The sequence below is a fragment of the Aegilops tauschii genome, chromosome 6 (assembly GCF_002575655.3).
Source record: "Aegilops tauschii subsp. strangulata cultivar AL8/78 chromosome 6, Aet v6.0, whole genome shotgun sequence".
NCBI lineage: Eukaryota > Viridiplantae > Streptophyta > Magnoliopsida > Poales > Poaceae > Aegilops > Aegilops tauschii.
In genome coordinates, this window is record NC_053040.3 from 81,703,578 (window position 1) to 81,726,205 (window position 22,628).

The window sequence follows — 22,628 nt, forward strand, 5'->3', positions numbered from 1 at the left end:
CTAGTTAAACGACCTGCTTTTCTGCTAAATAAATGCCCCATTAGCTAGGTAGAGGCAGTGTGCTATGCATGTGGTTGTTTAGGTTCTTGCATATGTAATGTAAAATAAATGAAAATATAGGCTGATTCTACTGTAATGCATTATTAGTCTCAAAACCAAGTTCTTGCATAATCACCAACACATTATTGACTGGTTATTTGTGAGAATCTCACTAAATTGGGTATTTGGGTGCTATGATGTGCAGGTGTTGGATAAGATTAGGTTTGAGACCCTGACCAAGTCCTCGTGAACAACCTTGGTACCATTGCAAGGTTGGGCGAGAAGGATTTCATGGAGGCTGTAGCTGCTGGCATCGACGTGTCCATGATTGGTTAGTTTGGTGTCAGTTTCTACTCCGCTTACCTTGTTAATGAGTAGTATGTGTGGGAGTCCTAGGATGGTGGCTCCTTCACTGTGAGACATGATACTACTGGAGAGCCCCTTGGAAGGGGTACTAAGATAACCCTATACCTCAAGGACAATCAGGTACAGCAAAACACAAGTCTTGTCACTATTTACATGCTCATGCTAAATATGTTCTTGTGGGGCATTCAGAATTTCTATGAATGTACCGTTAAATTGAAATGCTGTTCATGTGTTGCTTTTGTTTCTATGCTCTGGGGTTGTAGATTGGAAGATTGTTTGATTGATGATGCTTAGTTTTAGGAGAAATTCAGTGATTTGTTTTGGTTAACACACTTCACGCCCATCTGAAACATCTTCGTTTTGAAGATGTTGAATATGCTCCTTGGAGAAGTCTTCTTCTACCGCTTGCCGTCTAAAATATTATCTTTAGAATATAGTGCTTCTGAAGTTGACTTGTCACTGTAGCTGTGATATGAACTGTAGTGTCCAACTCATCCATTTCATATTTGTACATGGAACATGTATCTTTGAATCAAAGTTATCCTTAAAACCACATTTTTGTAACTGAGTCTTGGAATCAAAGTTATTGTTAAAATTTGAGCTCCTAAAATTCTCAGTTCGGTTTAAATATAGACCTTGCACGTGTTCTTGCTGTCACACTTCATTTTGTTTTCAACGTTCCTCATTACTTCTCAACTCTACCATTTGAACAGCAAGCGGAAGAGAAACCGAAGGAGTGCCAAGCAGCAGCAAAACGGCTCGACAAGGCTCTCTTGGTTAGTATGGTTCCATGAAATTTGTGAGTCTTGGCGCAACATACTTTTTTGGTCTTATCCCCGATTTGTGTTCTCTCACTGCCTAGGCAGGGTTTTGACTTTCCTGTATATGCCTATGCCATGGATAATTATAAGGTGAAGTTTGTTTGATTTCCTCACTGCCTGTAATCATGGTTTCAGTTTATCGGTATAAAGTTCTTACTATTGTTATTTACATGGCTTATGGTTAATTATATGGTTCCTGGTTATGCCCTGATTAGTCAGCACCATCTCTGCAATGGTTGTTGTTATGCCATCGTAATTCTGGTTATGCATGATTTTGGTAGGGTCTATTTTTAGTTTTGGAGTTAAATTATGCTACTGTTTACAACATGGCATTTGAGGCATAATTCTTTAACAAAGGCATGTGTATGTGTTGTGCAATGTGTATTGCATTCATTGACAGTGTATTGTATATTTGAGCAATTTGCTGTTTTATCTCTAAGCTGGCAATGGGAGCAGCATAATTGACTTGGCTTCTCAACAACTAATTACCAAGAAAGAGGCATGCTACGGTAATTACTGTTGTGGTCTTGTATACCCTCATAATTATTTGTTGTTGTCGTCATGTATAAATAGCCAGATTCTTTTTTGGTTTTTTCTTGGGCGTCGATGAGCACAGTAGCTCGGAGGAGGCCACCATGGAGCTGATGCCACCTCGGCAAACAAAACCTGTGCATAACGAAAACGACGAGGCGAGCCAATACTACAGAGGAGCTGAACCATAGTGAGGTATTAATTTTAAGTAGCAATATTGGTTGCTAGCATAGGAAAGGTTTGACGTATATGTCCACCTTTTAAAATATAAGTATCTAAATACTGAATAATGATTATAGTGCTTTAAGACAATCAGGTGCCGTTTGGTTTAGCATATAAGTGTCTAATTACTATATATATGTATCTATCCACACTTTGCTTTAACAATCAGACATCGTTTTCTTCATCTTGCTAGCTCCAGTTTGTTGCAGAGGAACTATAGTGATCTATGACCGGACTTCCTGTTGATTTAGTGATTTATGATTCCTACAAGTATATAGGAATATTTTAGCTCCATCATAGGAAAAATAATCTGAAATAGAGTTTCGGTGAACTTGAATATCATGGCGTGCACTTGCTTCATTTACCTAGTTAACAATAAAAAGGCCAAGTCTTTCATATTGAAATGGCATTTTTTTGTTCAACATGATATTGTGATTCTAGCCTCATTTAGTCTGTGTTGCAGGTTAAGAAATTTACAGTTTAAAAATTAATATAGCAGCGATCCCCTTCCTATAGTAAAAAATGCTTATCAGGAATCCTGATATTACAAAAATCCATCAATGGTTATGTAAAATACATAATATTCACTGTTGTTGGCATTTTCACAATTAGCTTGAATTTATCTCACTGCAATTCATTGCTCATGGCTTCTACTGGCTTTTCTGTTTAGAATGTTCTCTTTCTTTAGGAATCTGGCTATCTGGCTATTGTTTGGTGCTAACTGTTGTGATAAGTCATATTATATCTTGTGTCAATAGTCTGTATAATTTTTTGCATCATTTGCACTCATACGCCTTTTTTTAATGATGGTAATATAGGGAGCGCATGTACGTGCAACTGTGGAATGATAACCCAAACCACCTCAATCAGAAAGGGGAGGCCAAAATATGATATGGTTTAGTACGAGTTGATTGAGCAACAGAAGGTAATGCCTATCTTAGTAATTCTAAGCTCATTTCCCCCCCAATAAGTGTTCCTTTGTTACCTGTATTATAATTATTATTCAGTGAATTAAATCAGAAGCTACTTCTATCAAAAAGCAGTTTCCTTTCCTATGAGGCTATGATGGCAATCAATATTTTTGTAGTATACCTCAACCAAACATACTTTTGATAATACACCTCAAGCAAACATAACAACTATTACAGTTTTAGAGAAAATAAAGATCCAGAATTGTTCATACCTAGAGGTACTCGCCTTCTTGATGCTCCTTGCTTACACAGAGTACTCCTTGGGAACTTCTCCTCCAGGTCTGGCTGTTGTGATGGACGAAAGAAGAGCAAGGAGGGGGAGGAGGGATGGCAGAGGAGGTTCACATATATAGGTAGGCCATGCGGAGGATAACTGGCTAGCAGATCATTGCTTAATCTAGCACTACCATATATACCTGTCCCTGCACATCTATTTCCTTTTTCCATCAAAATCACACCTGTTAATAAATTAGGCATTGACGGATTTTACAGGATGTTAACATAAAATGGTAGGCCATGCAGAGGAAGGCTGGGTAGCACATGTCTTTGCTTTTTTCATATATATACTTATGCATGGTGCAGATATCTTTCCTTTTTTCATCAAACGCATAACTTTTAATAATGTATTAGAAAAGAAGTCAGAAATCAAAACTTACTATAAAATTAGATTGTCCTTAATGTTCTATCCATACTTTAGATCATGATGATGTCAATTGTCATGCCTTAAATTTTTTTTGTGGTACTCATTTTTTCCAAAATGCTTATGTTCTTACACATAAGCTTCATGAACTTATCATTGATTAGCATGTATCAAAATAGAACATTCACGGCGTGCACACTAACATATCTACTATTAACGTGGTTCTGGTTGTGTACTGTAGGGTACTGATCAATAAGAAAAACCATGCATATATCATTTATTTTACTCTATTCAGGAACAGATAAAAAATAATCAGCGTTTAATCGCTAGCTGGAATTTAAGGCAACGGCGAGAGAGGAAGATCAAGGACAACTTCAGGATTAAATAATATATGCAAGGTACATGCCGTATGACCTTCATATGTTTATTTACTATTCTATAGCTGGAATGCGATTATTTCTGAAGAATAAAGTATACATCGTATCGTATAACAGTGCGTGTATGGATGAAGTTATACGATACGAGATTAGCTACAGCAAAAGAAAATTAACGACGTACACAATAACGATGAAATATTAATGAATTTATTTGTTCACTTAAATAATTCACTGAAAAAATGATCAGGAAAGCACTACGTGCTAATCATGCATTTTAATTTGCATTGCAAAATTAGGCAGTGAGAACTGTTCATCGGTACAAAAGCTAGGGGTGTGGCACAATTGTAATCTAAATAATAGTCTAATAGGCTAAATTATGTGTATAAACAATTGCCAAAAGCTAGGGATCGCCGGCGCATTGTTTCCAATGATGGGCTCCATCGCTGATCGATACGCGTGAGTGATCGTTCACTGAGGTGTCTTGGCAATTAGGATGTCGATGCAGCATATATATAAACGGATATATTTTTAATGCTTTTTATTGCCTGTCAAATATATCAAGTCGTATTTAAGACGTAGATGATTCTTTCTAATTATAAATAAACGTGACGGGGGCGTATCAGATCTTTCTCCTTTTTTATAGTTGAATATTTTGTTCCTAAGGCATGACATATTTACAGTTCAATCTCAACGAATCGAAAAAAAATCAACCTTTGTATAAAACCAGATATCCCGAATTAAGTACGCGTACAAATAATACATACTGCCATAATGGCTACACTTAGAGTTGACAAGCAAAAAGAAAACACACTTTAACAAAAATGATTGTTCTATGTGAATACATTATTATTCCAAATGTAGATAAAAGGACCGAGGGAAACGAGCTTTTTATTGAGCCGTGTTGGAAAACAAAGTCATCTACTGTCCATTTTTCCTGGCTACAACTGCAGCATTGACGTATGATAGTGTTTCGTCAAGTGTCATTAAGCAGGCTTCGTGGATATCTACGTAAAAACAATTTGTTAGTACTAATAACATCGTAATACAGAAAAGAACAAAAAACCATAAAAATCGAAATAGTTTATATAACTTACCTTGAAGATGATGAACATCATCATTAATGTTGGGGGAGAACAAGAATGTGCTCTCCCTCATAGTCTCCATGCACTTATCCCTCCGGTTTACCTGTATGTACGTAACTGCAATTTTCTCAAACAAATTTTCAGTGCTCTGCAAGTGGTACAAGTGACGACCAGCATGCTCTTGACTTAGGCGTATAAACAGTATCTCCCGTCTGGAATGATAAAGATATGTTGATGGTAGGCAACTATCAAATATTAATAATCATATAAAACCTCAAGTACTGATTGGAATTTACCGAAAATTCATGATGCCTATCTCAACAAAATGGACCTGCCGTCTATATACTGAATCCCACCTATGTTGTATCCTACCAGCATAGACAAGAATACCAAGAACATCTGGAAAAAATTAAGTCTGGGTGAGACAAAATGTTAAATCGATAAATATGCAAAAACAAACTAAAAGATGTTGCACCGGTAATGGTTTTGTCCCGTAGCAAGGATATGGCACCAAGTTGTGGGAAAAATGGTGGACAGATTGTCGATGCAATACTGTGCACCGATGTCCTAACCATGGTTATAGCATTTAGTTCAATGACAAACTCCATGCATAGATACCAGAAGTGACCATCTAGCATTTCCGTGGGGTTTATCCCGACGCTACTGAAGTCATATGTTAGCCCGGTCTGCAGAATGGCGTTGAATCGATAAGCTTGGTTGCTGAAGGCAATTGCTTCAATCTTTGTTCCCTAGAAATATTTAAAAATTCAGATAACAAGACTTTAGAACACATGTGTATATACATTAAAAAAAGTTGCTATATTTAGTGATCACTAATCTCATACTTCCTGGTCCAGAAGTATGCAACGAAAGTATGGGTTTCCCATTGCATGCACCCTGATATGGGACTTCCACATCACCTTAGCTCGAATTATCCAACATCTTTGATAGATATGTTCCATCTGTACACTTTGAAAATTCAGGTACCTACATAAAATAATACGAAATGATGGGATAAACAAACGGTGATGTCAAATAAGCGTGCATGAAGATCTGTACACTTGCCAGTTCATTGGAGGGATGGTAGGCAGAGGCATGATGGGATCCGGTGGATTCGCCATCACCCTCCTCGAGGGCCTCGAGCTGTACGGTATCACCATGGTCAGGGAGCTAATGGATGAAGTGTTAAAGAAAGATAGAGGGGCGCACGGGCACGGGTAGTGGCATTTATATATAGTCCAAGGAGCCCACAGGCGGGAAAATCAAAATTCTTTCAATTATTTGCATGTGGCCGTCTAGCGAAAAAAAACCTCTACTATCGAAACTATTATAAATAGTAAGTTATGAGAGTTCTTTGGCAACAAAAAATTTATTGCTAAAACTTTTTGAATCAATTAATTATTTATAGATATTTCAGATTCTTAATCTGATCGAAATCATGTCAATTATCTCACCAGTATCATTGTTTACTTTTCGCCTGTGAATCCCCTATATTCAATATAACAAACTGCGGGAATATAATGATGACTTCAGATTTTTAGTTAGGAACGCAATAATTGGATATATCAAAATAATTAAGGTGATAGTGCGTTAAGGTAAGTGTAGTCACGCAATTAATATATTACCATGGATTCGCCAATATTTCGTCGATTAAATATATTACCATTAATTACCAACATGTAATCAATTTCAAAAATCGATTATTTACTAAGCTTTTATTATACTATATGTTTTTAAAAAAAATCCCAACATATTTGATTTTATAACATGTGATGAGACGTCGTTGTGTTACTTTGCAACGACTATTTTACGGGCATTTTAAAATAGTAACAAAAAATTAAATCGAAGTTATTAGCAATAGTAATAATTTGTTCAGTCGGTCTTTGATGGCTTGATTCGTTGGTCGCGGTTGCATGCACAATTGAGTATGCGCGTGAAAAGCTAACTTCGATCTGTTTTTTAATTAGTGTCTCTTTTTTAATTTGATTCTGTATGCACAGTGTAGTAACAGCCGCACTTTCAAAACCAGCATGCTTAATTAAGAAGCCTGTGCGTTTTGTGACGTAAGTTAGTTAATATAGCATAAACGCAGTAAATGCCATTTGTAATAAAAAGAATATTTCGATGGAAGTATGGATTACAGCATTTGTACCGCGTAGTCATATAAGAAAAAGAAAAAAATAGCATGTTCAGCGACAAAGCTCAAAGGGAAGATAAAAAACAGAGAGTAAGAAAGCAAGCATGAAACAATATCTGTTCTTTATTCATACTTTCATAGTTTGACTCCAAATCGATTACAATGCAAAATGCTCTTAAGGAGCGTTGAAACATAAAACATAAAAAGCTGTAAAGAATATTGCATAACTCCTCATGATTGCTCCTTTCAAGGCATTTCCGTCTTCTTGTCGCATGTTTACATGTGCTTCACAACCATATGTTCCAACTGATTGATCTTCTTTATGAGAGTTTGCATCAGCTTGTTGCTCTCCTTGGTTGCCTGCAGAATTTGATCGTTGCTAGTACCCCAACCGTCCCCCAAACCTTCTTTCCTATCGTCTTTCGTAACGGGATATCTACTACTAATAGGCAGGTTAATAGGCTCGATGTGATTATGCATCCTAAGCCTTTTTGGCTTTGGTGTGTTACCCTTACCAAAGGGACGCATCGGCGTAGCGCCGTCATGATCTTCCAGTTCACCGAAATCTTCACTTTCTTCTTCCTGCCAACGAAGCATGTGAATTGAACTGTTGGATGACGCCATGTGAGAGGAGGATGGAGAGGTCTGGTAAGGTCGCTGGAACGGTTGATCTATATATAAGCGTTTCTAGGAAGCTCTGAATACGAAATCGGTAAACAAATCGACCGATTTGGTCACAATCAAATATTAATTAATGGGATCAATTTTGTGATTCAGTGAGTAGAACCTACTATATTATTACAAGACAAAATAGATAACCTGTCTTAAGATTTCATGTGTGATAAACCGATTAGGATTTTTTTAAAGGAAGCAAATAAAATAGTTAACATGCACGTATTGTACATTTTTCAAAAACACTTCTAAAATTTCCTTATACACGGGATTTTTTTAAAACTATGTTGAATACTGTTTTCTTCAAATGCATTAACACTTCATTCAAGTTTGTGCCAGCTGTAACATTTACTTACATTTCCTTGTTCAAACAGGAAAGAGAACATCAAAAAATAAACATGAATTAGGGAAATAAATAAAAAGAAACCTATTGAGATCAGCTTACAACTCTTTCTTGCATTTCATGTGTAATACCTCATGTATATCAAAAAATATAATTGGACTACAAATCATTCAGTCCAACACAGCATTGCAAAAGATCATATTTATTATTCTTTTTCATCACAACAATCTCTATAACATACATACGTACATATGAGAAATAGTAGTAGAAGTACACGCTCCCATAGCTAGGAAACAACATAAATTTGTGTATTTATGCGTACGCATTAGTAGCAACGGTATTACACACATGCACTATCTGTTTATGCATTAGCAGAAGTAACACATCAGGGGCATCATTCGTTAAGAAAAATTACGCTTGTAGAAAATCTATATCAGCGATGATGGTGTATACATGCAAATATTTTAGGTCTGAACTATTACAAATGCACAGTAAATTCATGATGGTAAATGAACCAATGCAAGAAAATAATATGTAACCTGAACTGAACTGTTAAATAATTAGTTTAGATACGTGAAAGTATCAAGTATTCTAATTTTTTTTCCAAATATTGTACACTTCAGCAATCAGACATGTCAGTTGTCACATTTTTTCAAAGTCGCACGGGCATATAAACTTATTCGCATGTACGCAGGCTAGCTTTTTATTATTTATTTGTAGTACATATGCAAAATATATATTCACAAGCTTCACAAACTTCCCTCCTGCGTGTGTTGGTCTTATAATTCAGACCAATCAGAATATTATAGTTCTGACCTAGCAGATGATTGTAGAGGATCATAAGGACGTCCATAAACTTACATTCAAACATACTATCAAAATACCAAAATAATAAGAACAGATATGTTAATTTGCCGTAATACAATAGTTTCATTGGATGTTCCAGGTCTTTATCCTGCCAATCACTATATCTGAATCACATATTACACATGAAAAAGTACGCTTGTAGAAAATCTATATCAGCGATGATGTTGTATACATCCAAATATAAAAATACCAAATAAAAAAATATATGTAAAAGAAACAAAATTCAGCATATCTTGACCATCGCAAGAGTAAATGCTCTGTCATTACTAAACCTGCTAGTCTATTAAGACCGAACTTCAGCCTGTAAGGACTTCCTTGTAGACGATGTTCTTCATCGAGGTCAGTAAGGACACAGTCGGTCTTTTTCGCTTCTTTGGATTGTCCTTTAGCTTGTTGGCCTTCTCCTTCGGCTTCTCCTTCTGAATGAGTATCTTTATGTTTCTCTTCGCGGTGGCTCGAGACAAAGCAACATAGAGCTGACCATGAGAGAACACGGGATTGGGTAGGTAGACACCAACTATCGGTATGGTCTGCCCTTGAGCCTTGTTAATGGTCATAGCAAAGCTAAGCCTTATAGGAAATTGCTTTCTCTTAAACTTGAACGGAAACATGTCGTTTTCAGATGGGCAGAGAGGTATTCGAGGAAGGAAGACCCTCCTGCCAGCGTGTTGACCAATCACGATTTCTGCATCAATGGTGTTCCTCTCAAAACCTCTTACAACAAGCCTAGTGCCGTTACACAGTCCATTAGCTGGATCAATGTTCCTTAGAAGTATGACAGGGCAGTTCAACTTTAGCTTGAGTGCATGCGGAGGAAGACCATTAGGAGTCAATCCATTAAGAAACTCCTGAGCGTAGTAGCCATATGAGTCGTCCTCTGCAATGTCAAAGCTATGGTAGATTACTTCATCTCCATGAAAACGGTCTATCATGCGGATGTTTATCTTGTCGACATTGTCGTTTGTCGTGGAAAGGATTGCTCGAGATGTCATGTAATTGGAATCAGACATGTTGTCATCTAGACTCGGAAACACGTGGTCAATAAGTTTCTCCAGGTCGTCAACCTCGCCTGTAGACGGCAGACAAATATCTTCAGGGAGTAGTATGTTGCCTTGATCGTCCACATCCTCAGTGCCATTGCCGACCCTTAGCAAGTAATCTGCAAACCACGTGTCATTATGAGCCCTCATGTTGGTGATGAGCCGAAGCTGCCGCATACACTTCCACAGATGAGAACTTCGGAGGGTTGCATCAATTATCTGGCCCCGCGACCCCCTTCTGACGACCGGAAGCACCTGCCGAAAGTCCCCACCAAAAACAACAGTCTTTCCTCCAAAGGGTCGGTCACGTATTCCCATGATGTCGCGCATGCTGTTGTCCAATGCCTCTACCGCTTGTCGCTTCGTCATGCTGGCCTCGCCCCATATTATCAATGAGGCCATCCTTAGGAGCTTGGCGGTCCCACTCTGCTTGGTGAAGCTGCACGAGGCTCCATCATCGCAACTCAATGGGATCTTGAACCTCGAGTGGGCAGTCCTGCCGCCAGGCATGATAGAAGCGGCGACGCCCGACATCGCGGTAGCGATACCAATCTTGCCTTGGCTCCTCACCTTGGCAAGCATCGCCCTGTATAGGAAGGTCTTCCCTGTACCTCCAGGGCCATCAACAAAGAATACACCCCCATCACCGCGTTCAACAGCCGTTAGTATCTCGTCGTAAGCGGCCCTTTGTTCCAAGTTCAGTGAAGATACCAACTTAGTGTCATCCATGTCAAACTCAACGGTTGTTTCCTCGATGACCTCTCTTGCCTCGCCCTCGGTTGGGTCAAACGCATCATCTATGCTCGGAAGAGCGAAATCAACAATATCTTTACCCATGGACTACAACATACCCCTAATGTCTAGCAACACCATCTGCTCCACCTCGTCAGGGGACGTGCGTGATCGACGATAGTCATCTGACATAGGCTCGAGGTGCCTATCCCATAAACCACGCACGTTGCCTGGCTCGCAGTGCACCAAGATGGTTGCGAAGAGCCTCCTAAGAGAACATGGCATCGCCCACTGCTCAGCCTCAGTAAGACAGTCGTCGAGCGTGTTGTCTGCCTCGATGAGTCCCAACCTTTCAGCAGCCTCTCTAAAGCTCCCACATAGCACGCCGTCCACGGTGAGCAAGTCGTCAAAGGATGTTTTGCCCGTAACATGGTTTAGCAACACACGCAGATAGTATCGGTCCCCCTCGGCAGGATTGGCAGACACGATGCGACCTATTTGAAAATGCTCGACCCGCGGCTTCCAAAACTTATTTTTTTCTGCCACGTGAAGCTTCCGGGAAAATCCTTGTACAATATATTTCTAGCCCGAGGGTGTTCCTGGTTAGCCTTGAAATACTCCGTTAACATGGATTTTGAAATATTTTCTGAGGCGACAACATTTTTCAAGTCAGCCTGGGCATTGAATGCGACCCTGTGCATATTCGGGAGATGAAGAGGCAACTACAAGACAGGAGGGTAGTTGGCGCAAAGTGGAAAGCCAAATATCCTCCACATAGCATCCGGAGGGGTGATCCACCTTGCGTCAACGTATCTCTTGATCTCATCAATGTTACCATCGGCGTCGGGCTGGTCGATGCTGAAAGAAGCCTTATCATGGCCCTTGTAAATGTACTTGTAAAGATATTTGACGACCTTTATGCTCGAGCAAACCTCAACGTTGATGTGGCAATTGAACATCCGCAGAAGGTATGGGTTATAAGGCACAACCCATCTGTTGTCCAACATCTTCCCTCGGACCTTAGCACGCCTACCATCGTCTCTACGTCGATAAACTGGGTACGAGTCCTTCCCCTGTGCTGTGTTATCATTGAACGACCGCGGGTATCTGCACTTGCATCCGTTTTCTTGCATGCAAACATTCTTCGGGTTTAGAGCACCGCATGGTCCGTGCATCATATGTTTTACCACCATTGCATACAATTCCGGATACTTATGATTGTCTGGGAGCTCTGCGGAAATGAGTCGGTCATACTGCTCGGGGACGATAAGCTTATATGTTGAGTCCATGATCAACAGAAAATGTGCGTGTGGGAGGCCCCCTTTTTGAAACTCGACAACATATACATATGCGACGACAACACCCAGGATGTGCTTCTTGAACAACATGTCCTTCATGGCCTCTAGTTTGCCAAAGAACACGCGGGCCACAATATCAGGTCGGTCTTGCGGCGTCTGACCAGGCAGCAACTCATTCGTTATCTCTTCCCATTTTGGATTGCAAGTCATGGTCAAGAAGATGTCAGGCTTCCCATATGTATGTACAATAGCCATGGCATCCATATGCCTCTTCTTCATGTCGCGGTCGCCACCAGGGTATGTTCCAGGGAGAACTATTCTTACCCCAACAATGCTTGCTCGTGTCTCCCCCGATGTGATCGCATCAACAACTCCTTTATACAAGTCGGCACGAATCTGTGTCTGGTTCTTCCTGTACCACCTTAATCGACAACTTTCAATCTTGACATACATGTCGACGGCCCATTGCTGCAAGAGGCGTGCTCCACAGAGTATGGGATTAAAGATCGCAGGCCGTGTCTGCAGCATGTAACAGTAGTAGTCTCTGACAGAGACGCACAACCTGCTGTTGCCCTCTGCACATGATTGAGTACCATAAAAATGAGGATATAATCGACAAACAAAATATTATTTGTAGCAAAATGGGACGCAGACGGCATACCTGCATCCTCATCATCATCATGGACCAGTTGAGGATTTAGTACAACCTCCAAAGGAACATTACGTTTAGGTAGCTTCGGATGCCAACCTAGTTCTCCCCTTGGATAGAATAGGGGATAAGACAAACATCCCAGACACGACTCACATCCTGAAGCTCGACGACATGATCGCTTCCTCTTCATCCTCCAGATAAGCGAGATCAATTCGATAAATAAATAGTATTAAATCATGGTAAATTGACAATCCAACTGTCATAAATGGGGTACTCAGGTTGTTCTAACCATCATTTGTCCAATCCAAATTATCTGAAACAACGTCATTTAAGGAAATCACAATCGGGATATAGCTTGAGATGTGCGGCAAGTTTTTTAGTCAAAGATTTACCTCTAGGTACACCTGACGCTGTTGTATGTTCCGCAGATTTGCTTTGTGGATTCCCCATACTTACCTACAAGCAAAGAATTCATACTATTAACAATGGCTTGTGAACTGTAGTTGTCTACCATCTTAATGATCTTATTTTGTTATGTTTCATACTGAAGTTGTCTACCATCAATCATTTATTTTGTTATCCCCTTCTGGACGTGCCCAGGATCCAACTCCTGGCCTCCGTGTTGGGAGGTTTTATGTAAACAGACTGATTCTTAATTGTTATGTTTCATGCACTTTCGTTCGTGAAGTTGGAGACAACTTGGAGACTATGCTTATTGGACAGGCTGCTTCTTGGCAGTGCAAAGTAAGCAGAACAAGCCACACAACCAAGCAATCAAAGTAAGTAAAAGCAGCACAATCAGTTCCCACAAACATGTACAGCAACTAAACATGTTCAGCAACATGCGTAAACAGCTCCTAAGCTACTCTATGCATATCAACTTTGTCATTCCAGTGAACGGGAACTTGAATGCGGGCTTGGAATCCTACAAACACAAAGCAGAAAAGGCTGCTATGGACTATGGATTTCACATGGCCATTACCAAGTGGAATGATGAGGTTTCGAGGGAAATGGAAGTGATGGTCAAGGAACATGGTGGGTGCATACTCTCTTCTGCATTCTTGGACTATTCTGTTCATGACGAACATCCTGTGTGCCAAATTTTCTCTTCTTTTCTGCAGTTGGAAGGCGAGGCAACTTCACGGGCAATTCGATTAGCAAAATTCGTCAATACACCGTTGTATGTTGTTCATGTGATGAGTACTGATGCAATGGAAGAGATTGCCAAGGCTAAAAGAGAAGGTATGGTGCCTGCCCATTTGGTTCAAACAAGTTCCTCATCAATGCAAATTAAGACAGAGTTATTTTATGAACATTTACTTTCAGAACATTGGCTAGTTTCGGCTTTGTACAAAAAAAATCAGGACTGGGTCGGTCCTAGAATAACTTGTTGGGGCTTCAGAACTAAGTGGTCCCACGGGATTGATAATACCCCAAATCTAATTACTAAGTTGATTTAAATTTTCCGCGCGTGTCAAATTGTGAAACAAACTGTAAGTTGACTTAAGCTCAAACTTTGCAGGTCAGAGAGTCATCGGGGAAAGGTCAGGTTGACTTCCATGCTGTACTTTTTCTGGAAGGGCACCATTGTTCTGCAAGCGCAATGGATATCCAACCATTGCCACATCCCAGCTGTGCGATGGTCTTATTCCTGAAAATGGAATCTGGATCTGGATGATGATTTATGCCCTCGTAGAGAGTGATGGACCTATCTCCGGGGCCGAAAATGCTAGGTATGTCCATCATTATAAGCTTCCTTCTTTGCTGGGATCCTAAAAGCATTCGATAAATTCTTATGCAACCAGAACCAAAATCACAAATATTGAAAGTTCACACATGAATAATGATGCTTAGATGCCATGAAAACTATTGTGAAACAACAACCCGTACTACACACGCATGTAATAAAATACTCCTCTAAATAAATCGCTTGATCAATGCCCTACTGTATTCTGATCTCATATGAATTTTCCTTGACCCTTTCTAATTATGGATTTTTTAGAAGCTATCTCAGGTCAGGTGCTTAGGACAAGAAACCTCGAGCCTGCTTTTGGTTCACTTTGTCGTCCGCGGTTTTTTACCTAGTAATAATAGATGTTTTTCCTTTGTTTCCTATTGAGAAATGCACATGCATAATGAAATCCATTAGAGGGCTGTTAGGAATCAGATGCCCTAAGAAAGTGATGCTCACAGAAAGTAAAATTTTGAAGCAAACCTAACAGCTGAACCGCAGCCGAGTAAAATATGTCAGACATATTCCAAATTTACACAAACCAATTTCAAAGTTCAGTAACAAACAAGTACTACTACCAATTGCAGATTCTTGGCTTTGGGATCCTGACTTTGCAACTGCTTCAAAGTAAATAGAACACACACATAATAATAGATGCCCTACTGTATTCTGATCTCATATGAATTTTCCTTGACCCTTTCTAATTATGGATTTTTTAGAAGCTATCTCAGGTCAGGTGCTTAGGACAAGAAACCTCGAGCCTGCTTTTGGTTCACTTTGTCATCCGCGGTTTTTTACCTAGTAATAATAGATGTTTTTCCTTTGTTTCCTATTGAGAAATGCACATGCATAATGAAATCCATTAGAGGGCTGTTAGGAATCAGATGCCCTAAGAAAGTGATGCTCACAGAAAGTAAAATTTTGAAGCAAACCTAACAGCTGAACCGCAGCCGAGTAAAATATGTCAGACATATTCCAAATTTACACAAACCAATTTCAAAGTTCAGTAACAAACAAGTACTACTACCAATTGCAGATTCTTGGCTTTGGGATCCTGACTTTGCAACTGCTTCAAAGTAAATAGAACACACACATAATAATAGATGCCCTACTGTATTCTGATCTCATATGAATTTTCCTTGACCCTTTCTAATTATGGATTTTTTAGAAGCTATCTCAGGTCAGGTGCTTAGGACAAGAAACCTCGAGCCTGCTTTTGGTTCACTTTGTCATCCGCGGTTTTTTACCTAGTAATAATAGATGTTTTTCCTTTGTTTCCTATTGAGAAATGCACTTGCATAATGAATTCCATTAGAGGGCTGTTAGGAATCAGATGCCCTAAGAAAGTGATGCTCACAGAAAGTAAAATTTTGAAGCAAACCTAACAGCTGAACCGCAGCCGAGTAAAATATGTCAGACATATTCCAAATTTACACAAACCAATTTCAAAGTTCAGTAACAAACAAGTACTACTACCAATTGCAGATTCTTGGTTTTGGGATCCTGACTTTGCAACTGCTTCAAAGTAAATAGAACACACACAATCAGTATATATTTATGTACCTGTGGTTCCTCTTATTTCATATCTTGATTCGCCAATACAGCAGAAGTTGGATTCTGGGCGCGTCCAGAAGCGGATCGCCGGCCGATCCTGAGCGTCTCGGTCTCCCAGTCCACGTCCTTCAAGTCGCCGACTCCTGATATGATTTTCTGTATGACCTTGTGTAATAACTATTGTGTATGAACTTGCGTTACTTACTACTGAAAGGGGAGCAGCGCCTGTCGAGACCCTGTGCGTGTCCAGAAGGGTACAATTGTGTATGAACTTGCATTACTTACTACTGAAAGGGGAGCAGCGCCTGTCGAGACCCTGTGCGTGTCCAGAAGGGGGTCGCCGTCGGATCGGGGTCGTGATCGCCGGCGTATCTTTATCGGGATCGCGGCCCCGTCACCTCGCCCGATCCCACAGCAGATAGCCGCCTCCTGCAAGCGCGGCGGCGAAGGTTTGGATCGGCCGCGGAGGGGGCGTAGGGGTGGATCGGCCGTGGCACCGGAATGGATCGTCCGGGGAGGGGGAGTAGGGGTGGATCGGGCGTGCGATGGGGTGAGATCGGGCGTTCGAAGGTCTGGTCGGCGGCGGAGATCGATCTGCTCTGGGCGAGCGGGTTTTTTGGCAAAGGTTTTTTGGCACAGATGGGATGATGACGAAAAAAAACGGTGGTTGGGGGATGACGAAAATAAACCAGCGAAAATAAACCGCGCGGACTATTCACCAACTGCTCCATTAGGAGTAGAGATGCCCCTCCCCCCCTAATATTATTGTTTTTGAAAACATCCCTTATATTAATTAATTGGCAGAAGGTAATTACAATCATTCATTACAGCATACACCACGCAGGGCGGGATAGAGTTAACAAGCAACCCGTCGGACCTACTACTAAAACTAAACTTAGCAATCGTTAGTAAAAAAAACTAAACTTAGCAATCTCATGTGCCACCTCATTGGCACGCCGATTTATTTTTGAAAAACTCAAAATTTGGAACAACTTGGTGATATTCAGAGCTCGTTTTCTTCATATCAACGAGAGATCTGTCAAGTTCATTTGCAAGAAAAGAATGTACAAAAGCACAGTCAATCTCCAAAATAATAGACTGGTTGCGGGTATTACCGATATAAAATCCTGCTAGGCAGGTGCGGAGCTCAGCTTCATTGACATTGGTACACCGACCAATAAAGTTGGAATTAGGGATCAGTATTTGGCAAATCTCTAAAATTGGACTCTATGATATTTTTTTTGTCTTTTCTTCCAAGCTTCCTAAAATTGGAGCCTTCTAGTGCGTCGGGGGCTGTGGGGTCGCTATGGACCCACCTGTATGGATGTGTGTCACTAGTTGTGAGTAACACATACCTACATAGTCGTAATGGGCTGACCGATTTTCCTAGTTTTGATAAGGTATTCCCTAATTTTTTTTGTCTTCTTCTTTTTTACCAGTTTCACAATTTTTCTTTATCTGTTTGCATTCTTCTCATTTCATTTTTCACATTTCAGCTCATGGATATTTATAAAAATTGTGAACACTTCAAAATCCATGCTTTTTTAAAACCATGTTTTTTTTTCAAATTTAACAATATTTTTTAATTCTTGAATATTTTAAAGTTCACCAACACTTTTAAATATGCGAACCAATATTTTTAATTTACAACATTTTTAAAAAGCGGTGAACTTCTTCTTATTCGACGAAATATCTTCAAATAAAAATATGATATCCGTCTTTGTAGCTAGCAATAGAGCGGCAAAAAAAAGTTAAGCGAGTGAGCAAAGTAGGAAGCCAAGCTGAGCGAGAGAGAGCTTAATAGGGCGGCCCATGTGAGCGTTATAATAACCATTCAACGATTTCGGCGTCGAATAAGAGCTCCCAAGGGACCCACACAACCTTATTTTGTTTATGTAGTGGCAAGAAACCATATTATAAGTATTTTTGTTTATGTGGTTGTCACACCCCGATCGTGAGATCTGAGAGGGGAGGAGAGGATCAGGATGAGGGGAGAAGGACGAGGGTAGGTGAGAGCGAGCGAGAGAGAGGAGTCGACAGGAAGGAAAGGTTCATTTGATTCTCGCTGCCCTCATCGTCCATACACACGCATACAAGTAAGCCACGCGGCAGCTGGTACACTCACACACCCACTCCTGACACTGGGCCCGGCCCGGCCCGCCGACCAGGTCGTGCGGTTGCAGGTTCAGACTCTGAACTGCATTTCTTCAGTCCGCTGCTGATTGATCTGCAGGCGTCTTGACTGTATTTTTTATTCATCATGTGAACCAAACAAATCAGTCTATAAAAACCCTTTTAATCTTTTTTTGTGCAACTCTTTTGTTTGTTCCATTCACATGTTTTAAGAATCTTGCAAACGAAGGTGACCATCGTAAGAAATTTGGACATTTTGAAGTCTAAAATATTTGCCTCATGTGGAAACCCTTCGGATCATGGTGGTGTGCTACCGACCCTATGAAATTCACTCATATATAACAAGAGCTCAATTTTTTCTTTACTTTTCTTTTTGATAAGTCAAACACTCCGCCCCCCGGTTTCTCTCTCCGCGTGAGTGCGGTACAAAGTTATCTCTTAAAAAAACCTCACGTTCAAAAAGCGCAGTGGCTCCTGTCTGGGCATGTGTATGTTCTTGCTTGGTTACGTGCGTCTATCATGTAATCCAAAGAACGAAATACAGCACGTAACTACATAAACAAAACAAAAAGAAGGACAAGAGTAGTTTAGCAGAGATCTCGAGCTAGTCAGTAACGCTTATGGGGAGTGCGTGCATGAGCTGGTGGTTCCCTGGTCCTTCTTGTCTTGGTGCGTCAGAAAGTCCAACACCTCCGATGTGGAAACCAGTTCAACCACCACAGCACACGGCTTCGCGCGTGCCATGTTCAGTTCCCATCTTAATTTAGCATTTAAAGTACCTTCATGCCTTTTCACATGTTCCTCAGAGGATCGATCATCTTCGGATCAGCCCGTGTATCTCCCAAAAAGTCTCCGTACGTACAGCTTGCAAATTAAACCAAGTGTCCATGCATCTTCATCCCACAAACAATTTTTTTTTCAATGCTTTGCCATTTGTCTCCGGAATGCGAGATGGATCAGGTTGGGACGATGTGATTTGATAGACACATGGGTCGCTCTCGGCGAAGAAACAGTGGCCTGAGCTTGAGTTTAAGCCTTCTTCCGGGCACGGGTCAGCTGATGGCGATGAGAGAGACCTTATTATCTAGGTGAGGGGTTGATCGTCAGCTTCGTCATCACGTAGTAGTACATCATTCACTTCTTCACTAGTTGGAGGCTACGGCTACCCTGACACGGTCATCGCACGTCCATAATTACACCACGACACCCGGACATAGATAAAAGGCAACGGCTCCGGTACGATCACGTCCCACTTTTAGTGGCAAACCTATTCTCGAGTCGAGCTAGAAAGTGGGCTATCTAGCCGGAACAGGTCCGGTAGCTGACATGTCCGCATCAGTTCACTGGTCGATGCTACTGGTACCTGCGAATGGTGCCGCGATTTCGTGCTGCGATTCGCCAACGGATCAGCTGGCTAGCTATGCTAGGAAGCTTCACGTATCACAGTCGATGGACGTGGTCTCCGTCTCACGTGGAGGAGACAAAACACGAGAGAGGAAACAGGGAGATTCAGAAGCAGGGATCGGTAACTGGATCCTATATAAAACGTACTGCTCACACTAGCCATCGTTGTACTACGAGTAGTAGTATTTTTGGTCGTATGCAACGTTGAAAAAAACGATGAATTATCTCCGATGGGAACGTCATTTTCCCGTTCAATGTGCTGAAAACATCATATTCCACCGACGAAAACGAGTCCCGGAAAGGAATACATCGTCGCACCGATGTACATCTTTTTCTTTTCAAGTGCGCACCGATGTACATCATGTCCCTAAAGAATGACACTCGCGTTCTGCATGGGTCCAGTTGAACCATACTCTACAGACGGCCGTCGGCATTTTTATACTTCCTCCGTCTCAAAATAAGTGTCTCAACTTTATATAACTTTATAATAAAGTTGAGACACTTATTTTAGAATGAATGAAGTATTTATTATGTTGAGAATCCTAGATGATTTCCAAGTGCAAGTGCCACTAGTAGATTTACAGTGTTCGTATCCTTGCACTAATCTGCAGTAGACAGATTGGTAGAAGAAGGTAGTATAATGAATCAATCAGGACACGATCATATCTCAAGGGTATTATAGACCTTTCAACAAACAATGACATGAGCCAGAAAGACCTAAATTACGTTTTCAAGGCTGTGGTTTTCACCGTTGTTTCTATTTGTAGCTAAAAAAATTTGGTGGAATGTATAGCTTTTTTTTTTGCGGATGAAATGTATAGCTAAATTTAATCCGCTAAAGAAATGTATAGCTAACTTTAAGCCATTCCGGAAAACTCGGCCAAATTACATTTAAACCCTGCAATCCATAAAAAATGGCCCCTAAAAATGTCACTTGTGCCCCCTCAAAAAAGAATGCCATTTGTTCTTTCCACAATGCTACCGCGCGCTTGTCGAATGCCCACGTTGCGTCGTCGTCGTCAAACCCCGGTCATTTGAACTTGTCTCGTAGTCGTAGCTTAGCACTTTGGAGCACCTCCGCGGACGGGACGGGACGGAGAGTGTCAGCGCACGTACCACCAAGGCAGTCGAAGGCTTCACTTCGAGACGCGTCAACAGCCGGCCCAAGAGAATCGTGCAGCCCAACAGGAGGTTCATTGGGCCAGAATGGGCCCGCTGAGCCCGCTCGCCTAACGGCTCGCTACTTAACCCCAGAACAACGAGGGGATCGGCATCCAGGCTGGATCAGAAACGGACGGCGGCTTCTTTCCCTCTTTCCCCACCTACCTCCTTTCTTCCTCCTCAAGAACAGCGAGGCTGATTGTAATTCAAATTCGAGACTTGTATCGAGAGCTAGCTATAGATCGACCTGGTACCTAACATCCTGGTATCAGAGACCAACACCACTTCCTCCGCCGCGTCTAAACCTGGACACCCGCCGGCGAACCCAAGCGCGGCAAGCCTTCGTCGCCGCCATGGATCCCGCGCTCAAGGAGTACCTCGACAAGCTCCATCAGGACGCCAAGGCCGACTCCGCCCACGTCCTCAAGCAGCTGCAGGCGCAGTCCACGCAGATCGACTATCTCCTTCACTGGAAGCCAGATCTCGAGGCTCGCTTCGCGAAGCTGGAGTCCACGGTCGCGGCGCTGCGCGCGACCGCGCCTACACCACCACCGCCGAGTGGAGCGGCGATTCCACATCAACTACCTCCTCTGCTCCAAGTGCGAGGAGATCTCCACGGGCCCGATGGCCGCGGCGACGTCGAGATCACCGGAGGGGGATCGTCAGTGACCCACGAGTCACTGGCGGCACCTCTGGTCACGGGTACGCCTTCCCTCCCGATCGTCCCGGCCCCTGTTCCTCCCCTATCATCATCCATCCTGACCAATTTGGGTCAGCCACCGTCCATGAACTTTCCGGTGTTCACCAGCGATAACCCACAGCTGTGGAAAACGCTCTGCGAACAGTACTTTCAGATGTTCACTGTCCACGACGCCTACCGTGTACCCATGGCCATCTTGAGTTTTTCTGGTCCTGCGGGCATCTGGCTGCAATCAGTTCAGAAGAAACTGGCCGGGCTGGACTGGGGATCCTTCACTTCCCTTCTCTGCACCCGATTCGGGCGTGAGAAACATCAAATGCTCATTCGACAGTTTTACGCTGTCAAACAAACTACCACAGTAGCAGATTTCATCGAGCGTTTTGAGACCTTGATGAATCATCTTATATCTTACTCAGAGTCCACTCACCCGTATTTTTTCCTGACTCGTTTTGTGGAGGGACTACGGCCGACGGCGAGCACTCGTTCGGGCGCCTCGCCAACACCTCACGCGTCCACAACTATGCGGGCCGTTCGACGCCGCCGCCCTTCTTCAGTCGACCTGCTACACCAACATCGGTCTCTGAAGATCGCCGCGGTACTGACGCTGCACGCGCAACGCCTGAAGCCAGCAAGGTCGCCGCCCTCCGCGCCTTCCGTCGCGCGAAGGGTCTCTGCTTCAAGTGCGGCGAACGGTGGGGCAAGGATCACACATGCCCGCCCACAGTGCAAATGCACATCGTGGAAGAGTTGCTCGCCATGTTCCCACAAGATGATGTGCAACAAGAGTCACCACCAACATCACCCATATCTGACAAGAAAATCTCTGCACACTGTCCTGTCAAGCTGAAGATGGTTCATCAGACCCAGGGGTGTTACAATTGCACGCCTGGTTGCAAGGCCATGAAATTCTGTTGCTGGTGGACTCAGGCAGTTCTACTTCGTTCGTGGACAGCTCACTGGCGGCTAAACTCTCCGGAGCAAAGCCGCTACCGCGGCCATGTCGTGTGCGCGTGGCCAACGGTACCACAATCCCCTGCACCACCTACATGCCGGAGTGTCAGTGGACGACCCAAGGGCACGATTTCAGGACAGACTTCAAGATCCTCAAACTGGGCTCATATGATGCAATCCTGGGAATGGACTGGTTGCGACAA

At 42.1% G+C, this 22,628-nt stretch overlaps 2 protein-coding genes across 2 annotated transcripts; both read right to left on the bottom strand.

Annotated features, from left to right (window-relative positions):
- Window positions 1-9,364: 9,364 nt before the first annotated feature.
- Window positions 9,365-10,945, bottom strand: LOC109766341 (uncharacterized). The gene has a single exon (XM_020325109.3). It carries the CDS (start codon window positions 10,943-10,945, stop codon window positions 9,365-9,367), a length of 1,581 nt encoding a protein of 526 aa, XP_020180698.3.
- A 3-nt stretch (window positions 10,946-10,948) lies between these two features.
- LOC109766342 (uncharacterized) lies at window positions 10,949-12,963 on the bottom strand. The gene is made up of 4 exons (XM_045230318.2): window positions 12,944-12,963; window positions 12,800-12,897; window positions 11,676-12,713; window positions 10,949-11,379 (listed from the first exon to the last, which is right to left on the bottom strand). Exons 1-4 carry the CDS (start codon window positions 12,961-12,963, stop codon window positions 10,949-10,951), a joined length of 1,587 nt encoding a protein of 528 aa, XP_045086253.2.
- Window positions 12,964-22,628: the final 9,665 nt, after the last annotated feature.

Coding starts and splice junctions, on each gene's coding strand:
- LOC109766342 (XM_045230318.2), bottom strand. CDS start 12,963: ATGTCGTCGAGCTTCAGGAT. Junction 12,898..12,943: donor ATGTCGTCGAGCTTCAGGAT/GTGAGTCGTGTC, acceptor ATTCTATCCAAG/GGGAGAACTAGGTTGGCATC. Junction 12,714..12,799: donor TGATGATGATGAGGATGCAG/GTATGCCGTCTG, acceptor AATCATGTGCAG/AGGGCAACAGCAGGTTGTGC.
- LOC109766341 (XM_020325109.3), bottom strand. CDS start 10,945: ATGGGTAAAGATATTGTTGATTTCGCTCTTCCGAGCATAGATGATGCG.